Source organism: Pelodiscus sinensis, chromosome 4 (assembly GCF_052426305.1).
Source record: "Pelodiscus sinensis isolate ZL-2025 chromosome 4, ASM5242630v1, whole genome shotgun sequence".
Taxonomy (NCBI): domain Eukaryota; kingdom Metazoa; phylum Chordata; order Testudines; family Trionychidae; genus Pelodiscus; species Pelodiscus sinensis.
Genome location: NC_143055.1, coordinates 18,372,935 through 18,398,838, shown reverse-complemented (window position 1 = coordinate 18,398,838; position 25,904 = coordinate 18,372,935). Strand labels below are relative to the sequence as shown.

At 44.5% G+C, this 25,904-nt stretch overlaps 2 protein-coding genes across 2 annotated transcripts in view; both read left to right on the top strand.

The window, feature by feature from the left end:
- POLN (DNA polymerase nu) overlaps positions 1-25,904 on the top strand; it is a 159,046-nt gene that overhangs the window by 46,600 nt on the left and 86,542 nt on the right. The window contains exons 13-15 of the mRNA XM_089777777.1: positions 15,624-15,681; positions 21,840-21,917; positions 22,941-23,055. Of these exons, the coding sequence (XP_089633903.1) occupies positions 15,624-15,681; positions 21,840-21,917; positions 22,941-23,055 (251 nt within the window). The remainder of the gene's footprint in view (positions 1-15,623; positions 15,682-21,839; positions 21,918-22,940; positions 23,056-25,904) is intronic.
- On the top strand, positions 15,700-20,966 carry LOC149524492 (uncharacterized). Its single transcript, XM_089777775.1, has one exon. It carries the CDS (start codon positions 17,292-17,294, stop codon positions 19,545-19,547), a length of 2,256 nt encoding a protein of 751 aa, XP_089633901.1. The 5' UTR covers positions 15,700-17,291; the 3' UTR covers positions 19,548-20,966.

The following is a 25,904-nucleotide window of genomic DNA, read 5'->3' as shown; positions in this document are numbered from 1 at the left end:
CTATCTATCTATCTATCTAATATTTATTATTATCCCATGGAGCTACCTACCCGGCTGCCTTTGAGTGAGCACTGGCTCCAGCCTCCCCCCATGTGTAAACTTATAACTGCTGAAAAAATCTGCAATTTCACATTTACAGAAATAAACTTTTGCTAACATCCCTAGTTCCTATGATGTCATATGCGGCTTCCAATATGGTCCCTCCCCCCCGTGACCTCTTAATATGGTTCCCTCATTGGCACCAAGCCCCTTCTCTGCACTGCCAGCACTGAGGCATCGTGGCAAGCCAGCTTCCATGAGCCAACATAGGAGTTTGTCATGGCACTGTTCACCAGCATTGTCGGGCTCTCCTTGCATGTGGTCAAATTACACATCAAATTACACATCGGACTCAGAGGTTGGGTCCTTTGTGTCCTGCAACTCCTGGCACTGTTCTCGGCACTGAGATTCCATGTCAAAACTCAACATGGATTCTGTAAAGGGAAATCCTGTCTTACTAATCCATTAGAGTTCTTTGAAGGGGTTAACAAACATGCGGACAAGGGGGATCCAGTAGATATAGTATACTTGGATTTTCAGAAAGCCTTTGACAAGGTCCCTCACCAAAGGCTCTTGTGTAAATTACATGGCTATGGGATAAGAGGGAAGGTCCTTTCTTGGATTGAGAACTGGCTAAAAGACAGGAAACAAAGGGTAGGAATAAATGGTAAATTTTCAGATTGGAGAGGGGTAACTAGTGGTGTACCCCAAGGGTCAGTCCTGGGACCAATCCTTTTCAACTTATTCATAAATGATCTGGAGAAAGGGGTAAGCAGTGACGTAGTAAAGTTTGCAGATGATACCAAACTGTTTAGGATAGTTAAGACAGAAGCAGACAGTGAGGGACTCCAAGAAGATCTCACCAAACTGAGTGATTGGGCAACAAAATGGCAAATGAAATTTAATGTGGAAAAGTGTAAAGTAAAGCACATCGGGAAAAATAACCCCAACTATAGGTACAGTATGATGGGGGCTAATTTGGCTACGACAAATCAGGAAAGAGATCTTGGAATTATCATGGATAGTTCTCTGAAAACTTCCACGCAATGTGCAGCGGCGGTCAAAAAGGCAAATAGGATGCTAGGAATTATTAGGAAAGGGATAGAAAATAAGACCCAGAACATCTTACTGCCCCTGTATAAAACTATGGTACGCCCACATCTTGAATACTATGTACAGATGTGGTCTCCTCACCTCAAAAAAGATATTTTGGCCTTGGAAAGGGTTCAGAAAAGGGCAACTAAAATGATTAGGGGTTTGGAACGGGTCCCATATGAGGAGAGGCTAAAGAGACTGGGACTTTTCAGTTTAGAAAAGAGGAGACTGAGGGGGGATATGATAGAGGTCTATAAAATCATGAGTGGTGTGGAGAGGGCTGATAAAGAAATGTTATTTATTAGTTCCCATAATAGAAGAACTAGAGGACACCAAATGAAATTAATGGGTAGCAGGTTTAAAACTAATAAAAGGAAGTTCTTCTTCACACAGCGTGTTGTCAACCTGTGGAACTCCTTGCCAGAGGAGGCGGTGAAGGCTAGGACTATAATAGAGTTTAAAGAGAAGCTGGATAAATTCATGGAGGTTAGGTCCATAAAAGGCTATTAGCCAGGGGATAAAATGGTGTCCTTGGCCTCTGTTTGTCAGAGGCTGGAGAGGGATGGCAGGAGACAAATTGCTTGATCATTGTCTTCGGTCAACCCTCTCTGGGGTACCTGGTGCTGGCCACTGTCGGTAGACAGGATACTGGGCTAGATGGACCTTTGGTCTGACCCAGTACGGCCGTTCTTATGTTCTTATGTTCTTATGTTCAGTGCCAATACAATGGCCCTTCTGGACTCCATGGGTATATCACCAGAACCAATGGCATATATCACCAGAACCCATCTTTCAGGGCTTACTCAGTGGCACTGTCAGCCCATGTGGCATTATCAGTGCCAGCTTCAATGCTGGTCCTTCTTTCAGTGCCGGAGGCACAGGTTGGGCCATGTGACTTGGCACCAAAGTTTTCCAGGCCTGCTCTGACCCAGGAGGATCTCCCACAGGAGGGAAAAGTGGTGGAGGACCCTATTGCTCAGAAAGACATTCCCCCACACACACTCTGTGGTACATTCATCGTCATCACCAAACAAAGCAATGGAGGGCACATCCCTGTCTCCATCTTCGCTGGTGGTCCCCGCCATTCCTCGGAAGGTGGCACAAAACCGTAGCCTCCTGTCAGAGGAAGAGGTGGACTCCTTTGTGGCTGTCCTCTCAACTGAGGATCCAGCATGAGTCGCCCTTCCTGTTATCAAGGCCATCCAGATGACCACCAAGGTCTTGTGGTAGACATTTGCATTCATTGTGCCCACGGCCATGGACGTGGAAAGGTGATACTTTGTGCCAGGAAGGACTAGGAAGACCTTTTCACCACCCCCAGCCAGGATCTCTGGTGATGAATGGTGTGAACACAGGGAGTATCAGGGGCAACCAGCCCCATCCCCAAAAACAAGGAACTAAAGAGCTATACTTATTTAGGTGTAAGGAGTATTCTGTTGGGGGTCTCCAGTTCAGGGTCTCAAACTAACAGGCACTCCTTAGTTGATATGACTTCAACTCCCGGAACGGTCTTTTAAAATTCCAGGAGCTTCTGCCTTTGGAGGTGAGACAGGAATTTGCAGTGGCAGGGCAGGAGAATCTACTTCACTCTGTCTAGGATGGCGCTGCAGGCAGCCCTGGATGCAGTGGAATCTCTGGCCCTTATGATGGTTACAGGGATTGCCGTGAGGCATAATTGACGGTTGCAGGTGTCTGGTCTCACACAAGAAACCCAACGTATCATCCAGGACCGGCCTTTTGATGTCTTGGGCCTCTTTGTGGAGAAAATGGACTCCACTCTCCACATTTTCAAGGACTCCAGGTTCACCTTTAATCCCCGGAGATTCATATGCCTGCCCAGCAGTGCAAACACTTTGAGCCTTAGAAGCCTGCCTGGTTTTTCCCTAGTCCTCCCAGACAAGACCCAGGGCACCATAGGTTTTGGCACAATAACAGAAGGGGACCTCCTTTATTTTCCTCCAACTAACACTTCTAAACAACTCCCCCGCCACCAGGTCCAAAGTCTCAATTTTCAGAGTGCACTTGAGGACAGAGCACCAGACACAGTAGTTCCAGATCCTGTCCCTTTGGGAATTTTGTCCCACTTCTACTGTGCATGGTCATGAGCACAGTAGGAGTGGGATACTCTAGTTCCCTTCCTACCATCCCTCCTCACCGTCTCTCTTCAGGGATCCTTCTTACAAGCACCTTCTCATACAAGAGGATCTATCACTCCTTGTGCTAGGTGTGGTAAAGGAGGTTCCTCAGGAGTAGCGGTGTCTACTCCCTGTATTCCCTTACCCCCAAGGCCAAAGGGAGACTGGAGAGTGATCCTGGAGTCCTGGATTTCAGGAACTTAAACACCTTCATATGAATACTTCGGTTCCATATGGTCTCCCTGGCCTCCGTTATCCCTTCCTTGGATCTCAGGGACTGGTACTCTGCTTTCAACTTCAAGGAAACATACTTTCACATAGCCATTATCCTGGCACACAGACAGGTTCCTGCACTTTTTTTGTGACTGGCAGACATTACCAGTTGACAGTGCTTCCATTCGGCGTGGTCATGGCCCCAGTTCAGAAAAGCACTTATGTACATTTTAGCTTCAAATGTGTGAATAGTTCCATTAACTTCAAGGGAAGTTATGGACATGGAAGTAATGTAAGTTATAAGTTTTATTTATCAGAGTGTTCTTTAAACTGTAAGAACAATACTTACTGATTACTGGTAAAACAAACTAACCATATTTTGATTGGATTGGAATGTTATTTTTTCAACCTTTGTAAACAGGATCCATAAGGAATACAGCAACATTTAGTGTTATAAAAACTATTATACTTATGTTTAAAAAACAAAAAGGTATAGGGTGGCCAACAAAAAATATCATTGGCACTGTATATAAATGTCCAGGGATTTTTTTTATCAGGAAATAAAAACTAACCCAAACTCTACTAAGTTATGTATTGGTTAATACATGTTATTTTCTTATGAATGCCATAAAATGAAACAGACTAAGAAAATAACTGTCTAATTTTGGGAGTGTGTAGGGTAACTAAGAAGTGGGCTGTGCCCACGAAAGCTCATGATACCATCTACATGTTTTGTTAGTCTATAAAGTGCTACCAGACCATTTGTTGGGTTTTTTTTAAATAAAATGGTTTATAATAGCAATTGAACTTCAAGATCATAGTCAAATCAGACTATTGAATACTGATGCTTCCAGTCAGTAGTGTGGTCTGCTCTCTATATGTGAAAATCTATTAAAAGTGATTTTCTCCATATTATATAAATCTAATGCAGTCTATTACCATAGGGTAATCTGTAAGACAGCTTCATCACAAGTCATGCTAAGGGAGCCAAATGCCTCCAGCAATGAAAATTTAAACACATACAATACAAACAAGTTGAGATTGTTGAATTTAAACACATTGTTTAGCACAAAAAGAAGTATCACAAATAAAATTCCAGAAGTAGAAAGCATATAAATACTCCTTTCTCTTTTTCCTGTGATTTCCTTAGATATCTTTGTTCCTAGAAATATTTGATAAAAATAGTGCCTAATAAATATGTGTACTTCTTGGTTATGATAAATCGTGGTTCATTGTACTATTCTAAAGAATCACCAGATATTCTAAAGCACAAAGTAAACTAGGTAAAGTAACCAGGAGGTGTGAGATGTAACCAGGAGGTGTGACTGGCTAAAGACATTAGCCTTTAATATATTTAAGCCCCTCTCTTGACATAATGTGAGGTTCCTTTGGGTTAGAGCAGGAGTTCCCAACCTTTTTCGGTCCCCGTACCTCCTTGGCTTTTAGTAAACCTTTTAGTAAACCCCTATTCACTATGAAAGGAAATAAATTCTAGACTCTAGAATCCACAACTTTTTTCACTAACACTACTACTTTTAGAATATTTCAATTAGGATACTCTAGTTATTTACCAAATATTCTCCATACCCCCTTTACAAGCTTCTCATACCCCTTGGGGGTATGTGTTCCCCAAGTTGGGAACCCCTGGATTAGAGGAACGCAGATTTGGTCTGACAGCTGTTTTGAACACGTCTCCATGATCAGTTCAGAAGTCAAGTAAAACTAGCTTCCTTTGTGACGTGAATTATTTTAGTACCAGAGATTTTTTTTTTGGTTCATTCCCTGTTTATTTGTGATCTTTATAGAAAAGTCACAAGAGAGAAAAGCTCCTTGAGCTCTCTTCCTTTACAATGCAAACCCATAAAAGGGCTATGGATAGCTGCCCCTTTATTAGGGATTCTGAGTAAGTGGAAAGAACTGGATTGTTTGATGACACAAGGGAGCATACGAGTAGTCCCTTCAGTCAGTCACTGTTTTCCAGAACATTCAAACTGCACGTAAGGCACTTGCATAGTTCAGAAGTGTAGATATATGCAGACATTCAGTCCAAATAACCATTCTTAGCAGTCTCAGGAGTGTAGCCATGTTAGTCTGTAACTTTAAAACAACAAGCAGTCCTGTGGCACCTTAGCCCTGGTCTACATTTATTTCGAAATAACAAGCAAAGCATCCACACTACCAAGCCCGCTATTGTGAAATAAGGGCTGATTATTTTGAAATAATTACTCCTGCTTTCCACAAAGAATAATGCTTATTTCGAAATAGTTATTTTGAAATAGTGGGATTGTGGATGCTCCACTGCTGTTATTTTGAAAAAACTACTCCCTGGAGTCAAAGTAATTACTGCCCAGTGCTTCCTGGGGCTCTAAGTCAGGGTGGATGATAATTTTTGGCCGGGGGCCACTTGAAAAATTTTTGAAGTGGCTCCAGGCCGCCCCGGAAGGGGCAGGGCCTAGAATGGAAGGGGCAGGGCCAGGATGCTTCCAGCTTTCCCACCTATAGACCATGATTGGTCTGGGGATGGAGGAGCTCCTTTGCCCCCCCCTTCTCACTAAGCACGCATGCCCCTGGCAGGGTGGGTAAAGGCTTCACACACTCCCCCACTCCCAGGCCAATTAGAGCCTGGGGGCAGGGAAGTGCACGAAGTTTCCTCTGCCCTGCCTGGAGCATGTAGCACTTTGAAGTGCTGTGCACTCCTGGCCGGGTGGGAGGAGACTTCATGTGCTTCCCCGCTCCCAAGCCAGATTTGCCTGGGGGCAGGAGGAGTGCGTGAAGTTTCCTCCACCCTACTGCTGCTCTGTGAGGAGCATGCAGCAGTTCAAAGTGCTGCGCGCTCCTCACAGGGCGGGAGCAGGGCAGAGGAAGCTTCATGCACCCGCCCGCCTCCAAGTTCTGATTGGCCTGGGGGCGGGGGAGTGTACAAAGCCTCCTCCCAATCTGTGAGGAGCACAAGGCACTTCCAAGTGCCACATGCTCCTCATAGGGCGGGGGGAGGATGGAGGAAACTTTGCATGCTCCTTCCACCCCTAGGCCAATCAGGGCTTGAGGGTGAGGGAGCGCATGAAGTCTCCTCCTACTTTGCCAGGAGCGTGTGACACTTCAAAGTGCTACATGTTCCTGGCAGGGCACTTCCCCACCCCCAGGCCCTAATTGGCCTGGGGGTGGGAGAGCGGCAGGGCCTCTGCAGACTGGATCAACTCACTTGGCGGGCCGGATTCGGCCCATGGAGGCCCTTTTGCCCACCTTTGCTCTAAGCCAATGTAGTGTGTCCACATTAAGAGAGCCTGATTCAGACTAATTTCGAGGCTTCCCTGTAGCGTGGACATGGTATTTCAAAATAGTTATTTCAGGAGTTATTATTTCAAAATAAGTTATTTTGAAATAATTCCTAGTGTAGACATGCCCTTAGAGACTAACAAATCTATTTTATCATGAGCTTTCATGGGTAAAACCCACTTCATATATGACTAAGTAACCTTTATTCACTTCCTCAGTGAAAACCTATAATCACCTCTGAGTAGCTGACCTCCTTTACCCAAAATGCTTATGGCTACATGAATGTTTTTTAGTATATTTTTATTCATTTAGTACTGGAAAAGGTAACACAAGGTTGATCTAAATAATGTCCTTTTAAATCTGTTGAAATATTACTTAGAAGAAACAAAAATGAGTTTTCTTTACCTGTGACCCTATTGACTGTAAATCTTGCATCCTGATTCTTATGTAGCTATAATGTCATGATACTCTGCATGAAAAGTACCAAATTAATATACCACAAATAGGATTTAAATAGTTGTTTTTTATAGTCTAGTTGGATATTCTTATTAGCTGTTTTGTTGATTGATTGACAACTCTTTCATCCTGCAGAAAATTTAAAGGCTTGACTATCTCTATTTGAAAGAGAGGTAAAGCTGGAAAATAATGAAATAAAAATTTCATAAATGCTATACATAACATATGCACAAGAAAATAATCTAATCTCTACTATCACAGGATGGATTGCCTCCTTTATTGTAATGAATCTAGAAAAGAGAAGAAGGATGCAGTGAGAATTTTTTTCCAGGGACTATCACAAGATTTTATATTCATCCCAGTTTATTATGTTTGCAAAACATGTCTGCAGCCTTTTGATTTTTAGAGTGATAAGTATCGTTATATAACCATTTATTGAAAAAAAACACTATACAGTAAAAAGCTTTGTTATCTGGCAATTAATTAATTGGACAGCTTAGTTAACTGGCATTTATGATACCTTTAGTGTTAAGTGTATTTTTAGTGATCTGGATGTGTGCCATACGCTGCCCATAGCAATATGTAATGTTATAAGATACTGGATAGAAAACTTTTCTGTATACATCTAAGTTCTTCAAGAAATCAGTTACTCTGCCATGCAGTAGTACTATTGGATTGGAGAGCACCTGTATACTCTGTTATAATTTATTCATTGTATTGTTTTTGAATTCTTTGAAAAATTGGTATTCCTTTGGTAACAGTAACCAGAATATTAAATTAACTGGCACCCGCCATTCCCCAATTATGCTGGCTAACAGAGCTTTTACTATATCTTGAAGTCAGGACCTATTCATGGACTAGTAATCAGTGCTAAAAAAAAGTGATCATGTATTTACTGATCTAAACATGAAGGCTACGTCTACACTGGCCCCATAAAACGGAATAGTCATGCAAAGCAGGTAAGTCAGAATAGGGAAATCCGCGGGGGATTGAAATATCCCCCGCGGATTTAAATAAACATGTCCGCCGCTTTTTTTCCGGCTTTTCCCCAAGATTAAGGGGGGACATGATAGCGGTTTTCAAATATCTAAAAGGGTGTCACAAGGAGGAAGGCGAAAATGTGTTCCTCTTGGTTTCTGAGGACAGGACAAGGAGTAATGGGCTTAAAGTTCAGCAGGGGAGGTTTAGATTGGACATTAGGAAAAAATTCCTAACTGTCAGGGTGGTCAAATATTGGAATAAATTGCCAAGGGAGGTGGTGGAATCTCCCTCTCTGGAGATATTTAAGAACAGGTTAGATAGACATCTGTCAGGGATGGTGTAGACGGAGCTTGATCCTGCCTTGAGGGCGGGGGGCTGGACTCGATGACCTCTCGAGGTCCCTTCCAGTCCTATTATTCTATGATTCTATGATTCTATGATTATTTCAAAATTATTTTGAAATAACGAGCTTGCTGTGTAGACACTCTTTAATTTCGAAATACGCTCTGTGTGTACACACGCTCCATATGTGTATTAGTTCAAAGCTCTGGTTTTCCCATCATGACTTTGATCACTGCCATACTTTCCATATTTATTGTACTGCCTACCGTATCTCTCTAAATCCTACAGACATTACCACTGAAACTATTTGTCTCAAAGTTCTTCTAGAAATGTTAATAGCCAAGTATTATTTTTATTTTTCTAGATTGAGGTCATGTCTATACTAAACAGAGGATCAATGCTGTGGAGATTGATCTTCCAGCATTCGATTTAACAGGTCTAGTAGCAGGTCAACATGTAAGATGCAGCGCACTGGTCCAAACTTTACATCTCCTCTTTCATGACATTTAGTGGAGCTGTGAGAGAAAATGGTTGAAGGCCACGCTCTTCCAGGATATTAATAGTGGAGGTGTAGGGTCTGGGATGCAGGTTGGGTGCAGAACAGAGCTTGGGATAAGGAGGCAGGTGTGATATGGGGCACTGGATTGGGGCTGCAGGGGGTTGGATTGTGACCTAGGGAAAGGAACTGGAGTACAGGAGGGGGTGCAGGGATTTGGCTTGTGAGCTAGGGCAGGAGAGGACTGTGATCTGGGTGTTGTATCATGCAAGCAAGGTACTAACAAACCTCATCAGGACTTTATTTACCAAAAGTGGAACCTCTTTACAAAGCTGCTGCATCCCTCAGTAGCTCTCACTCAGCCCCTGCCAATCTTCTCCCCACTCCTTCCTGTTTCCTGTGCTTCCAGACTCTCAACAGCCAATGCTCTCAGTTCTAATAATTACAAGCAGCATCTAAAACACCACACTGAGGCAAGGGATTGGGGTGCCAGATCTGAGGACAGATTAAAGAGACTGGGACTTTTCAGCTTGGAAAAGAGGAGACTAAAGAGGGATATGATAGAGGTTTATAAAATCTGAGTGGTGTGGAGAAAGTGAATAAGGAAAAGTTATTTACTTGTTCCCATAATATAAGAACTAGGGGCAACCAAATGAAACTAATGGGCAGCAGGTTTAAAACAAATAAAAGGAAGTTCTTTTTCACACCGCACATTGTCAATCTGTGGAACTCCTTGCCTGAGGGGCTTGTGAAGGCTAGGACTATAACAGGGTTTAAAAGAGAATTAGATAGATTCATGGAGGTTAGGTCCATAAATGGCTATTAGCCAGTATGGGTAAGGAGCAGTGTCCCTAGCCTCTGTTTGTCAGAGGGTGGAGATGGATGGCAGGACAGAGATCGCTTGATCATTATCTGTTTGATTCACTCCCTCTGAGACACCTGGCATTGGCCACTGTTGGCAGACAGGGTACTGGGCTGGATGGACCTTTGGTCTGACCCAGTATGGCCATTCTTATGTTCTTATGGGTACAGGAGGGGGCAGAGGATTGGGGTATATGGAGTGGGGAGCAGAGGGTTGGGGAAGGGAAGGACTGGGGTGCCAGGAGAGTGCTGTTTCTGAATCAGCCTCCCTGCCTGCTCCACCCCCGCACAGTCTGTCATCATGAGCTCTGGTGGCTGCCTGTTATTGAAAGCTCCCATTGGCCAGTTTCTGGCCAGAAACCAGTCACTGGTATTGTTCTGGGGGTGGCAGCAGCTTCTAAAGCTTTCCTCCATCCCCTCCAGACTCACTGTTTTTAAAGAAAAAACACCCCATACCTGCTTGGGGCTCCCCGCAGTGTCTGTGGGCCAGATCCAGTGGCTTGACAGGCCAGATCCAACCCATGGACCATATTTTGCCCAGGCCTGCCTTGGCCTCTAATGTTAGGACAAAAAGCAATGGGCTTAAATTGCAGCAAGGGAGGTTTAGGTAGGATATTAGGAAAACCACTTTCTGTCAGGGTGGTTAAACACTGGAATAAATTGCCTAGAGGAGGTTGTGGAATCTCCATCACTGGAGATATTTAATAGCAGGTTGGATAGACATCTATCAGGGATGATCTAGACATTGCTTGGTCCTGCCATGAGGGCAGGGGACTGGACTTGATGATCTCTTGAGGTCTCTTCCAGTTTTAGGATTCTATGATTCTTCATTTGGACTTACAAACTGTGATAATCTGTACATGTAATTTACTTTTTTAATCTCTCGATAACTTTTGTTCTTTTTTTCTTAGCTAATAAATCTTTATTTAGGTAACTATAGAATTGATGTATTGTATTTGATGTAAAATCTGGAATATCAATTGATTTGGGTAAATGACTGATCTTTTGGGATTGGGAGAAACCTGAAGTAGTGTGATTTTTTTTTAAAATCATGCTTTATAAGAGAGTTCCATTTATCTGAATGGCAAGTAGATTGGAGAGGCTAAGGAGACTGCCGGTGATGCTGTGGTAAGACTGGAATAGTGATCCAGGAGTTTACATTTGTTACTGGAGAAATCTAATTATAGAACATACCATCAATTTGGGATGTCTGCCCTTGTTTTCTGACATTCTGCCCAGAGATAGGCACTTACAGTAGTGAGCTATTGCAGACAACGTGACGCCTACCACCAGAGAATTTTCCTAGCAGTGTCCACTTCATCCATGCGTGCACCTCCATTCCCCTTAATCTCTTCACTGAGGATATAAAGGAGTCTCCTGGACTATCACTGTTTCCCCCTTTTGCCCTGCTCCCTTCTCCCCATCTTACTGCTTGTGGTCTACGACAGAGCTTCAGTGTTTGTGCTGCCTTCTTCAGAGCTATGCGTTCCATATTGAGGATCTCTGGCTTCAAAAACTGTATTGACTGCCAGAAACTGACACTCATAAAGCTGTTATACACACAACTGTGATGAAGCATGGGCTGTAATAGCAGAGATAAAGGAGAAACAAGACAGAACTGGGAGGTCAGGAATCAATCTTTATCTTAGAAGTGTAGATCACTAAGGATACGTCTACACAGCAACATTATTTCGAAATAACTAGCATTATTTCTAAATAACTTAATCCACGTCTACATAGCAGGCAGTTATTTCAAAATAATGTCAAAATACTCTCAAGCTGGAGGACTTCTTATTCTGTCTCCTGTAACCCTCATTGTACAAGGAGTAAGGGAAGTCAGAGAAAGAGTGCTCTATTTCGAAATAAGAACTGTGTAGACACATCCAAATTCAAAATAAGCTATTTTGAAATAAGCTACACAATTGATGTAGCTCAATTTGCGTAGCTTATTTTAAGTTAAGCCCTGCTGTGTAGATGCACCCTAATGTGAGAAATATGGGGAATAAGCAGGAAGAACTTGTAATGCTTGTAGAGAAACATAACTGTGTCACCGTTGGCATCACAGAGACTTAGTGGAATAATATGCATGACCAGAATAATGGTATAGAAGGGTACAGCTTGTTCAGGAAGGGCAGGCAGGGAAAAAATGGAGGAGGTGTTGCTTTATATATTAAAAATACATTTGGACTGAGATTGAGATGGAAATAGAAGAAAGACTTGTTGAAAGTCTCTGGATAAGGATAAAAAGGGTAAAAATAAGCCTAATATCATGGTAACGGTCTACTACAGACCACGTAACCAGGAAGAAGAGGTGGCTGAGGATTTTTATAAACTACTATCAAAATCTCTGAAAGCACAGGATTTGGTCGTGATGGGGGACTTCAACTTCTCAGACATCTGTTGAGAAAATAATATAGCAAGGCACAGACTATCCAACAAGTTTTGGAATGTGTTGGAGACAATTTCTTTTATTTCAAAAGGTAGAGAAAGGTAGGGGAAGCTGTTCTAAATTTAATTTTGATAAATAGGGAGGAATTTTTTGAGAATTTGAAAGTGGAAGGCAGCTTGGGTGAAAGCGATCATGAAACAATAAGAGTTCATGATTCTAAAGAATGGTAGGAGGGAGAATAGTAAAATAAAGACTCCTGGATTTCAAGAAGGAAGACTTTATCAAACTTTTAAGCCAAAATTTTTAATACTGGATAAAGTTAGCCTTTTAAATCTGTATGTAGACATTTGAATCAGTGGCCTGATTTTCAAAAGTGCTAAGTGTTTAGCAGCTCACACACCCACTTAGATTCTCCATATTATTCATATTAACTAGCACTTAGACATCCATTTACTGTACTTGTTTTGCACACGTAAATGTGGATTTCATGCACACAATTTAAATAGCTATCATTTTGAAAATTTGGCACTCATATCCCAAACCACATTATTTTACATCAGAATGGCTATCAAAGGTGAAAGTAAGCAGTGTGCTCCGGAGACTGGCAGGCTGGGGACCAGGCTATTTCAAAATGCATTTTGTGTGTGGACGCGTTATTTTGAAATAATTTATTTCGAATTAACTATTTCAAAATAAGATATTTTGAAATAACGCTGTAGTGTAGATATACCCTTTCTGATCTATCCTGTCAAATGCCTTCTGAAAATCGATGAAGCAATTGTAGATGTTCTTGTTCTTTTGTCGAGCTTTCTCCACTATCAATCTTAGTGCCAATATCTGCTGGCACTAAGGCTTAAATTCCCCAGGGCTTAAATTCTCATTGAGTTTTTCCCAGAGTGCGGCTCGGGGCTTCAGTCTTATGGGTGGAGCCAGGGCATGGGGCTTCAGCCTCTTGGGAGGCAGTGTTCCCTCTAAGCTGCGGGGCAGCACAGTTTCATAAGTGATTAATTAGCCCCACCCAGCAGCTTTGAGAGAACACTGGAGGGAGGTGATAGGGCTCAGGGCTTCAGCTCTTCAGGGCAAGTCAGGGCTCCTCTGGGTTTGAAAATATGTGCCAGAGCTCAGTTCAGGACATCTCCAACTGAATTTAAGCCTGCCACACCCTTCCCATCACTGCATCAGCAGAGAGAGATTTTGCTCTAGATTTAGATTAGAATTCTGACTCACTACCTTGGCTGGTACACCAACCATATCCCTGGGTTTAGTGATCTGCTAGGTTAGAGATCTGATCAGCCTTTGTCAACACTATGAGATAAGATCAAATTTGGCAAAGTCCATTTTTAGCACCTAATTTTGTAAAGTCAAAGGTGCGTGTCCCCACTGTGCACAAGAATTCGATGTAATGCATCCCCAGTGGGTTGGCTGTCATCAACTTTTACAACAATGCACTGGCCATCCATTTGCCTCCTTTGTCTTCTGGAACACCTGCCTGAGCTCTTTTATTTTCACATGGTACTGCTGGGTGTCCCTGACACATCCTTTTCCCACCATGCTATCTGATCATGGCATAGATACCAACATTTCTTTTGCTGCTCCATAGTTCTTCTTGAACAGATTCTTCTCCCTGCACCACAGTGAAGTCCAGGACATCCTGAGCTCTCTATGCTGGAGCTCGTTTGCAAGCCTGAGCATTCCTAACCAGGTATGCTGCTGAGATGTGTTACCTGCTCTAAGGTCTGCTTGCCATACTGTCCAAACAGGAAAGCTACACATCTCGAAGAACAGTTATGAGAGGTAAGTAACCGTTTTTGTTCTGGACTTTTTCCCGTGTACCTGGAAGGCAGCAGAATTGAAAGTGCTGGTCAGAGCAATCACATTGGAGTACTATGGGATACCTCCTGGAGGCTAAGAACATCAACTTTCACAGCGCTGCATCTGCACAACCCAGAAGTCAGCCATGCAAGGTTGAATTTAACATGACTCCTCATGAAAAGCAGAAATAACAAAATTTACTTTGACAGCCTTTAAGATCGGGGGAATTGGCTTGGTAGTGTGGACTCATCTTTCAGAAAATAGACCTAATACAACTAAGTTCAACCTAAACTCCTCGTCTCTCAGGCCTTGTTATGTAAGCTGCAGTCTGCAGCTAAGATGAATAATGTTCCTCTAAAGGAGTAGTAGTGTGCGTCCAGCCATGTATCTCCCCCACTATTCCCAGTCACCCTGAAGCATCCTGTCCTGCACAAATAGATTGGATTCTAGTACATACAGTACACAGAATGGCTCCTTAACTAACTAAAAACATATTTTAGATTAGCAAAATAACATTTTTGTGTGTTGGGATTTAAGAGAATCCAGATTTAATCTTCTATCCTAATGTAAAGATTTTTAAGACAGCATGAGTAACCCCCATACACTGAGGTTTTTACTCCAACAAAAATTTTCTCACATCCCATGTCTTTTCTTCCAGTAAGCCTTTTAGGCTTTCTTGATCCTCCATCATGTAAATCTTTTGTCTTCTCTTCTAGTTAATATGGTTTTCAAGCAGCACTTTGATTTTCATAGTTTTGCTGTACTTGCTTCTCTTTTTCATCTGTTGATACAATAATTTGATTACTGTGCTTAAACTACTTCACACTGAGCCTTTCTAAACCAGGACACTCTGGTATAGCAACATCTGTAGTCTGGTAGGACCACAGATGTTATAGAACCAGAGAGTCCCGGTAGAGGGCTGGCAGCTGGGAGCCCTGCAGCTTGCAGGGCAGTGGGCTGCTGACACCAGGCTGCCCAACAGGGCTGGCAGCCCAATGCACCCTAGCTGGGCTGCCCTATAGGGCCAACATGCCCCAGCTGGCCTTCCTGGTGGAGCCGGCAGGGTAGCGAGGCTTAGTGGTAGATTTAGGCAGGAGCCTGGGCCAGGTCTGGAGGGTCATGACAGTGAGGCCAAAAATGACTTCCCCTGGTCCAGCAAAATCCCTCATCCAGGACTGGTCAAGTCCTGAGGGTGCCAGACCAGAAATATCCAACCTGTACACTTTCTAACACCCCAATTACATATACATTTTAGTGTATATTTCATGACTTACTTGTGAGTGTATGCTGTACATAATTATCATTTCCGTTAATTGGGTTTTTGTGACATATATTAAATAGTTGAACTATGTTTTGACAATAAACATATATTTACTTGTAAAGTATAATGTAAAATTAAGCATTTTAATTATAAGACAAACAAAACATGTTAACATTATATAATCAAATTAATCTTTGATTTTCTCCAAAATTATACTTTTAAAATACATTTTCAATTCCTGTGTATTTTTACTTATTTTATTTACAGAATATCCAAGGTATCTCTAAGCATCCAGTTCAAATTATTCAAAAGCAATATGTAAAAGGTAAAGGTAAAAGTTTTGTTTATGTAGTTTTATAAAATGATATGCATTTATCTAAGTGTTTGAGTAAATATATGTGATCAAGTATTGTTTAAGCATACCAACAATCTCAAAAATGGTGAAAGACTACATTCTAACTGTGTAGTTATAACTTTATCTTTTAAACTAATCTTTCTGCTGCTTCGTGCCAGTACAGAATGTGAGTTTACTGCTTCTTCCTTGATCTATACAAGAAAGCTCATCAATTTAAATGTTCTCCGCTCTCCTCTCTAGTTCACCTACCATCAGTTTGTGTTCTTTTCCTACATTTGGGAACTTGCATGGTTGTAATAGAATCAAGTTATCCTACCTTAGTAAGATACGTGTTTCTGTGCCTTCATCTCAGAAAGTTTCTCCTAGGGAGATGTCAGTGTTGGAATCACTAGGCCACATAAATCAAACTGAGAGCTAAAGACCAAAATAGTGAGATGGATTATGTAAATTGGGTTCAAGGAGGATAGTACAGAAGGGACTGCAAGACCTAGGGAATCATTATCCAAATGATAGGGAGCGGCCTGGACCCACAACAGTGAAGTATAGTGTTAGAGAGACTTACATACATAACCTTTTCTGCCTGAAAGTAGCTGCACAGGACCACTGTGTAGAACTGTTGCTGCTTTGTTACTTTTGGTTTTTGGATGGAGGAGATGGCTTTGCAGAGGAGGCTTTGAAATACAATACATTTCTATATAATGAAGCAAAAGGGTGCAAATGAAGCCAGGTCTACACTGGCAATGAAAATCAGTGCAAGATACGCAACTCCAGCTACGTGAATTGCACTGCCTTGCACTGATTTTCTGGAGTGGTTCCACAGCAGGTGGTTGACAGGAAAAACCCTCCTTTTCTGGGAAGTACTGACACCGATGGAGGCACCCTCGACATTCAATTTAGTGGGTCATTATTAGACCCGCTAAATCAACTCTGGGTGATTGATTGCCAGAGCGATGAACCTCCGGCAAATGGAGACGTGTCCTAAAAAGAGGAGCAGTGTTTGGAATAACAATAAAACTCTTAAAATGATAAATGTCTTTCTGCAATGAAATAAAACTTTGAATTCTTCTTCGAGTGGCCCCGTGGGTGCTCCACTCTAGGTGTCGGGTCCCGTCCCGGCGCCGCAGCTCGGAGAATTTTCATAGCCGTGTCCCACCAGCCTGCGCATGCGCGCTCCTTCAAAGCGCCGTTCGCGCCTTTGATCAGCTGCGCGCAGGCTGGCAACCACCAGTTCCTCTCAACCGCCTCAGGTCGCGGTCGGAGCTCCCTGTATTGTTAGATCTATGTTTCTCATTGGCATTATTAGTTCATTTTTTCCTCAGTGTAAATAGTTACTTTTAGGGTTAGTTGTGTTCTAGTTCTACAGTTCTGTTGTTAAAAAAAAAAAAAAAAAAAAGTTTTTCTCTTCAGATCAACTCCGTTAGCGCTACGGCTAAGTGCTAAAGAAAGCTGAAATTGACAAACAGCAAAAAGACAGAGATTGCCTGGGTCGGCATCCAGCCACCCCCTTCGGCTCCTAACAATGCCGGGATCCCCCAGTTTTAAGAAATGTTCAGTTTGCCGCGAAGCTATGCCGGCGGCTGATGGCCATGAGTTGCCTGGGTGAATCGCACATTCCTCAAAAGTGCACCCATTGCTGCAAGCTTACGTCCAGAGCCCGCAGAGAGCGGGAATTAAAGCTCCGGATGATGTTGTTTGACAAGGCGCTGCAACCTGATCCGATACCCTCTTCAGCCTCAGCAAAAACTTCTGAGTCTAAGAGGAGAGCTGCTTCTCCCAGACCGGTGACTTCAAAGAGGGCAAAGCCGTCCCCGGCTCGCTCCCTCCCTCCGGCAGCCTCAAGGGCTTCGGCAGCCTCCAAATTGACCCCCGCGGGGTCCCGCTGCTCTACTGACCCCGGTGATAGGGGATCGCAAACGCCGAGGGCTCGGGCTGCTTCAGTGCCGGCATCGGCGGCACCGGCTTCAGCTTCGCTGGCTGGCGGTGCAGCGCTAATGCTGAAACTGACAAGCCAGCCGGTGCCGGGTTCAGAGGCATCAACGTCAGCGGTGTGGGCTCCAGCGGCACCGCTTGTGACGGCACCGGCGTTGGCGGCACCGGACCCAGCCGTGCACATTCCTGACATGGCGCCACCGGCAAATTTAATGATGTCGGCACCGAGCACTCTATCGGCACTGACAGCAGAGCAGCTACAGCTGATCTCCCCGGCACCGCTCTGTTTTCACTCTGTGCAGAGCTCCCCAGTTGCCATGGAAACTGACAGTGCCTCAATACCTAGGAAAGCTCTATCAAAGACTCATGGGAGGGACAGATCTGCCTCCCCAGTTTTCTCACCAGGACCATCTCCATCGCCACCAAGGCGTACACGGTATCGAGACTATAGTGTCTCTCCGATCCATGTCGCATACAGGCAGCGCGATTATAGAGACACAGTATATCTAGAAGCACAGCGATCTCGTTCACGATCTCGTTCACCGGGTCGGTCATCTAGATATGGGTCCTCTAGACGCTCTCCACACCGCATCTATTACATTCAACACAGTAGTGCACGTTCGTCGCGTCATTCTTCTCCGTCACGTTCTGAGCACTACTACGGGCACTACTATCGCTCGTGCGACGGCGGTACCCACCTTGAACATATATTATCTTCACTTAGAGGATCATCCTGCAACTGCCGCTCACCAGTCACACAATACTTACCTCAACAACCACAACAGTTAACCTCACCTCCTCCATCGACAAGCCAATCTGTCCAACAGGATCACTCCGAGCTGGAAGAAGGACAGCTGTCTGACACCGAGGACCCCAAGCCAGAAACCTCTCCAGCGGACTGCGCATCTTCCTCACCAGATAAGGCAGTCTGTCCAGGTGAATTGTCTCCACCGGACGATCTAAAACAATTCCAAGACCTGTTTAAACGAGTAGCAGGCAACCAGGAAATACAGCTGGCAGATGTTCCGGTGAAGACACACCGTCTCTTAAAGAACCTCCGTCCACAGCAGCGTGCAAGGATCGCCTTACCAATTGACGAAGCGATCATGGAAGTGGCGGACGAGATATGGCAAACGCCAACTTCAGTTACTCCTACCAGTAAAAAGGCCGACAAGAAATACTTTGTGCTGGCAAAGGGGTTAGATTTTCTATTCAATCACCCTCAGCCCAATTCGTTAGTGGTTGACGCAGCACAGCGAAGGACCAAAGCACCACAGTACAAAAATGCGCTCCCTGATAAAGACAATAAGAAGTTGGATATATTTGGTAGGAAGGTCTATTCTTCAGCCACACTTCTATTACGTATTGCAAACTACTCGGCTCATTTATCAAACCACAATTTTGATAATTATTCAAAGCTAGCGGAATTATTACATCATCTTCCTGACGTGAAGAAACCTCTACTAAAAGCGATAGTACAGGAAGGATACGCAGCATGTAGCACCGCATTGCAGATTGCAATGGACGTGGCCGACACAGCAGCACGGGCCACGGCTACGGGTATCGCAATGAGGAGATCATCATGGCTTTCGTCTGCGGGAGCACCAAAGGAGCTGCAAAGTATAGTTGAAGATCTCCCCTTTGATAAGCTTAAGCTTTTCGCAGCAAATACTGACGAAGTCCTCCATTCAGGCAAGGATTTTCATGCCACCCTACGTACACTGGGGATGTACACGCCCAATTTTAAGCGTAGGCGCTATTACCCTTATCAGAGAAGGTACGATTTTAATTTTCCCAGGCAACAGACACGCATGTCGGATAATCAGCGTCCTAAGCAACGTCCTCAGCGGAAACGGCCCCAACAAAATTGTTCAGTCAATCAATCTTCAACCAAACAGCAGATTTGACTCCCCCGTCGAGGTTGCAAGCACGCTTCCCTTTGTCAATGCAGAAAAACGAAACTCCTCATCTCTTCCACCATCGACTGAAATCATATCACCACCAGTGGTCCAACATCACCACAGACAGATGGGTACCAGAAGTGGTAAAGTACGGCCTCTCGAGAAAATCAGCATAGAGGGGGCTCGAGTAATTCTTATAGCCGCAGCGTGGGCTCGTCAACCTTGGTTCTCAGTGCTCCATCAGATGTCGTAAGGGCACCGTACCCCCTACCTCTCCTTCCAAATCTCTTGACCCAGGACAACGGATCTCTGTGCCATCCGAAATCCGAGACTCTACACCTCACAGCATGGATGCTCATTGGTTTAGCAGTTTCGAACAGTGTTGTTCCCAGTGGGTCAAGAAGGTGTTGATACATAGCAGGAAAGATTCTACACGAGCTACTTATATAGCTAAGTGGTCCAGATTCCAGGCATGGTGTGCGGTTAACAACCTGGACCCCTATTCCACACCTTTACCTCGTATATTAGAGTACATTTTGCAATTCCAGGATAATGGACTGGCCATACCTTCCCTATGGGTGCATTTGGCAGCAATTAATGCCTTTCATCACATGGATGACTCCTTCTCTATATTCGCACACCCTACTACGAAAAGATTCCTAAAGGGGCTCGCGAACCTCAACCCACCCCGCAGACCCCCTCCACCCTCGTGGAATCTGGATTTAGTATTGGAAGCTCTATCTCATCCTCCCTTTGAGCCTCTAGCCACTATTCCGTTACACGTACTTACCACCAAGCTTTTGTTTCTCCTAGCCCTTACTTCAGCTCGTAGGGTCAGTGAGATAGCAGCGTTCATGGCTTCGTCTCCCTATACAGTTTTTTCTAAAGACTCAGTCACTTTGAGAGCTCACCCAGCGTTTATTCCAAAGGTGTCATCTGAGTTTCACATTAATGAACCAGTGGTTCTTCCGTGCTTCTTCCCTAAACCCCATGCCTCAGTGCAAGAAGCAATATGGCATATGCTGGATGTAAGGAGAGCCTTGGCATTCTACATCGATAGAACGCGAGACTTTAGGAAAACGGACCGTTTAATAGTGTCATTGGCAAACTGTTCTAGAGGCCAACCATTGACCTCCCAACGTATTTCGAGACTTATCGTTTCATGCATATCTATGTGCCATTCTATACGAGGGAAACCTCTGCCAAACCCTCCAAAGGCCCACTCTACCAGAGCGGTTTCCACTACTACGGCCTTCCTGAAGGGAGTCCCGTTCCGGGACATTTGCAGGGCAGCGACATGGTCCTCTAATGTCACTTTTACGAGACATTATGCTATAGTTGACCAGTTTGCTTCGGACTCTTCGGTAGCTACGGCAGTACTTAGTCGTGATCATAAAGCCTAATTTCGGAGCGCTCTGGACTCTTTTTAGGTACTGCTCCAGAGTCACCTAGAGTGGAGCACCCACGGGGCCACTCGAAGAAGAAAAAGAAGTTACTCACCCTGTGAAGTAACGATTGTTCTTCGAGATGTGCCCCGTGGGTGCTCCACGACCCGCCCTTCCTCCCCGCTCCGGTTTTCTTTCTTCTCTCTTTCAGATGAGCGGATGAGAGGAACTGGCGGTTGCCAGCCTGCGCGCGGCTGATCAAATGCGCGAACGGTGCTTTGAAGGAGCGCGCATGCGCGGGCTGGCGGGACACGGCTATGAAAATTCTCCAAGCCGTGGCGCCGGGACGGGACCCGACACCTAGAGTGGAGCACCCACGGGGCACATCTCGAAGAACAATCGTTACTTCACAGAGTGAGTAACTTCTTTTTTCTAAACCTGGTAATTTGTAATTTCCCATGTTATTTAAGCTGTTTTGCATATGTGCTACCAAATGTGTATATTGTGACTTAGCCTAGCAAAATTGATTAATGATGCTCATTTCCTCTTTTGCAACTTTTACCATCAGTTGGTAAGATTCTGTAATAAAGGAAATATACTATAATTCAAGAAATGTTGCCTTTCCTACATTAAATAGAGGGGATTCCAATAATGCATTCACTTTTACTTATCATTCTGTCCTTTTCTGTGTACAAAGGGAATTGATTTCCAAGGAAATCTACAGTAGGAAATTAATTCATTGTTTATTTGTTATGTATAGGGTAAGTGCTGTCACCTGGCTTTTCAGTTTTTTGCATTTGTAGTTCTCTGTCAGGTAGATCCTGTGCTTAGTAATCTTGCCTGTTTTAAAAGAAATGTTTGTTATTTTGTTTCATTTCTGTGAATAACATGTGTTTCTCCCATTCTTCTCTAGGAAAAGAAAATGAAATAGTAACTATTTCCCCAAGAACATTGTTTGTTTCAGCTGAAGGATATACATTCTTAGCTGCAGGTAAGATACTTTTATTATTTTCTGATGGTTCATTATTAATAAAAGTCCTGTGATCTCTGCTGCCAGCCCTCTTTTGAATCCTACTTACATCTTCATTGACCTTGCAAAGAAAAAGCATTAATGTTAAGTGTAGTTATATTCAAGAGTGGTCCATTCCTCACAAGTACAGTGTTACTATCTGTATTATAGGCAATGCTGGTAGCACCATCTACCTTTAAAGCTACCTAATGCTTTTCATTATAAGCACATCTTTTCACTCACATATAACTTTGCTAAACTTTAATCATTCATGCAGAAAGTTTTCATGCCTCTGGCATGGTAAATTGTGATTAAGGCCATCAATCACAATTAATGCATGCGATTTACACAAAACAAATTCACTAAATAGTTATAGTTAATTGCTGGTTTAATTGCATTGTTAATAGGATACCAATTTAAATATATTATAGATATTTTGGCTGATTTTCTACATTTTCAAATATATTGATTTTCATTACAACACAATACAAAATCTATAGTGCTCGCTTTATATTATGTTTTATTACAAATATTTACACTGTGGAAAAGGATAAATAAAACAAATAGTATTTTTCAATTCACCTAATAGAAGTCTACTCAGTCCTACTTCTTGTTCAATCAATTGATAAGACAAACAAGTTTGTTCACATTAATGGTAGGTAATGTTGCTTGCTTTTTATTTACATCACTCGAAAGTGAGAACAGACATTCACATGGTACTGTTGTAGCTTGCCATGCAAAGCATTTACATGCCAGATATGTTTAACATTTTTATGCCCCCTCATGCTTCAACTTCTAGGCGCTAATCTTTTACATTGCTTTGTTTCTAAGTGCAGTTGTGTGTGTGTGTATGTGTGTGTATTTTTTAATTTGTTTTTCACAAAAGTAACCCTCTGTGGAAAAAAAATTCTGTAATGTAAAAATGTAAATAAATATGGAGAGGCTGTTTAAAAGTATAATGATAGCAAAGTTTCAAGGATACTAATGCAGAATTTTATTTGCTAGATTTTTCTCATATTGAACTAAGAATCCTTGCACACCTATCCTGTGATCCAGAACTTCTGAAACTATTCCAAGAACCTGAAACCACTGACGTGTTTACTATATTGGCTTCTCAATGGTAAGAGTACCTTTATACTGTATGATGTTAAATCAGACCAGTGGTTTTCAAACTGTGGTCCATAGAGTCCTGGGGGTCTGCAGACTATGTGTAAGCTTTTCAAAGGGATCCTCACCTTAATTTGAAGTTTTGTAGGGTTCCACAAATGAAAAATGGTTGAAAACCACTGAACTAGAACAACAAAACGATCTTCATCTACTATATTACTGTAGATTCATAGTGAAAGGCAGAAGGTAGAGGAGGGGAAAACTAGGGGGAAGGGGCTTGTGTGGAAGGGGAAGGGAGGAGAGGAAGGGGCTTGTGTGGAGGGGGAGGGGGAGAGGAAGGGGCTTGTGCAGAGGGGGAGGGAGGAGAGGAAGGGGCTTGTGGGGAGGAGGAGGGGTGGGAGAGGAAGGGGCTTGTGCGGAGGGGGAGGGGGAAGAAAGATGCAGGGTGGAGAAGAGACAAATGCCAGGGGGCCAAGTGCAGACAATAAGGAAAAGGACAGGAGGGGAGGTGTCAGTGGGAGGTGGGACAGGGTGATGCTGGGAGAGGAGAGGAGAGGAGAGGAAAGGAGAGGAGAGGAGAGGGGAAGGACATTGGGGCTAGAGTGGGGAGAGGGAGGTCCTGGGAGAAGGCTTGAAAGAAGGGGTGGGCATGAGAAAGGTGGGGATGGAGCAAGTCATGTGTGAGGGCACAGAGGGGCAGGAGGGGAACAGGGCAGAGAGTGGTAAGGGAGTGGGCATCAGGGAAAAAGAGGGCAAAGGGGGCAGGGGCAGTGAGGGAAGCAGGAAACACCAGGAGGGTGCAGGGCTAAGGGAAGGTGCAGGTGCCAGGGGATTCTGGGGTGAAGCAGGGCAGACACCTGCAGGGGAGGGGCCAGCACCAGATGAGAGAGGCAGGGCAGGTGTGTAGAGGGAGGTGTTGGAAGAGGGGATGAGGAGGAGTAGCTCACATAATCAGAGTAGGGCTACTGGAGGCATGGGCACAGGGAGGAGAGAAGGGCTAGTGGAGGGGGGAAGATCACAGGAGGGCTGAGGGCAGTGAGAAGGGCAGGAGTCAGGACAGCAGAGGAGGGTGAGGAGTTGGGGGGCAGCAGGTGCCAGGGGAGCTGATGGAGCCAGGGGAGAAGACATGGCAGCAGAGGGAAAAGGTAAAGGTTTATAAAATATTTATTAATAACTTGGGTGCCACAGTGGCACATCCAAACAAGCCACATGAACTCATTACAGGTGCACAATACAAAATCCATTCTGCTCATGGGAGGAAACTCTTAGGCTATGTCTACACTGGCGGCTTCTTGTGCAAGGGTTCTTGTGCAAGAAGTCTTGCGCAAGAACATGTCCACACTGCCATATGCGAGCTGTGCTTTTGTGCAAGAGCATCCATGGCAGTGTGGACGCACTCTTGAGCAAGAAAACTCCAATGGTCATTTTAACCATAGGGGTTTCTTGCGCAAGAAATCCCTGCTGAGCATCCACACTGCCCTCTTGCGCAAGAGAGCTTACACCTGTTAGAAAAGAGCGTAGCTCTTGTGCAAGACACCCTCTCTTACCACGCCGTACTGTAAATTTCTTTGCTCAAGAGCAGGTGGGCAGTGTGGCTGCTCTGTGGGTTCTTGCGCAAGAACGGCTGTACTTGCGTAAGAAGCCGCAAGTATAGACATAGCCTTAGAGGGAACACTTCCCCCAGTCTCTCTGCCCCTGAGTTAATGTCACACATATTGGGTTAATGCAATTGCAGGATAGTTGCATGAGGGGGGTATAGTGAGGGCCAAACTAATCCCTGTTGGTAGGAGGATGGTGGGAAAAGTCCTTCGAGAGGGGTGACATGACACCTTTTACTTCTGGTCATGTGTCCATCTTGCTCCGAGTGTGTTACCTCCAGAGGCCTGGTTAATGGGGGTCAGGGAGTGTGGCTAATGGCGGTCGGAGCGTGGTTAATGGGGGTTGGGGCGTGGTTAACAAGGGTCGGGGGTGTGGCTAATGGGGCACCACCAAAAATTATACAAATCTGCCAGCCCTGGAGGAGGAGTGCGTCGGCTGCCTGCACCATAGGAGGTGTGAGTTTAGCGCAGGGTTTTCTTGTGCCGCAGGAGGCTGTGTGTGTGTGTGTGTGTGTGTGTGTTGGTGGGGGATTTTTTTTCTTTTTTTGCTTTTGCTCAACCAAAATTGCTGTGGGGCCCTGTCAAAATTGTTCAAATTGGACCCCGCACTTCCTAAAGCCAGCCCTGCAGACAAGGCTAGCACCAGCTTGATTCCTGCCAGCCAGGAGGTCATGCTCACACTGGAGCTGGTCTCCCCCCTCCTCAAGATGCCTCCCAGGCTTTGTCTGAAGCCAGGGAACGCCCATCAGGTAAGTGCCATTACTTTCCCCAGACACACATGGGTGGAGGCGATGGGTGGCAAGGGGCTGCTGCGTGCTCCTTGCTTGGCCTTCTCGGCCTGGGGATTGCACAGCAGCCTGTGCACATGGAGCACCAGTGAGGAGCACACAGCCACAGGAGGATGCAACAGAGGACCCTTGTGCCTGCCTTATTCCCGACACCAGGGTGGGACACCTCCCACCACAAGCCACCACTAGAAGGTGGCTGGATGGGGATATGGGTGCCGTCAATAGCCCCCCTCCTACAGTTGGGGAAGCCCAGGGTGGCAGATCCAGGGATGATGGGGTCCACGTAGCCCAGGTTGATGACCCTGTACAGCAGGACAGAGTTGATGGCCCTCACCAGCTGTAGAAGGAGACACACAGAGAATCACAGGGTTGCCAGGGCCCTTGGGAGGACCCCAAGCCCGACTCCTCCCTCTCCCCACACACCAGGAGCAACCCCATCTTACCTCATTCCCATCAGAGCTTTGTGAGGGCAGGAC

Coding starts and splice junctions, on each gene's coding strand:
- LOC149524492 (XM_089777775.1), top strand. CDS start 17,292: ATGGCCATGAGTTGCCTGGGTGAATCGCACATTCCTCAAAAGTGCACC.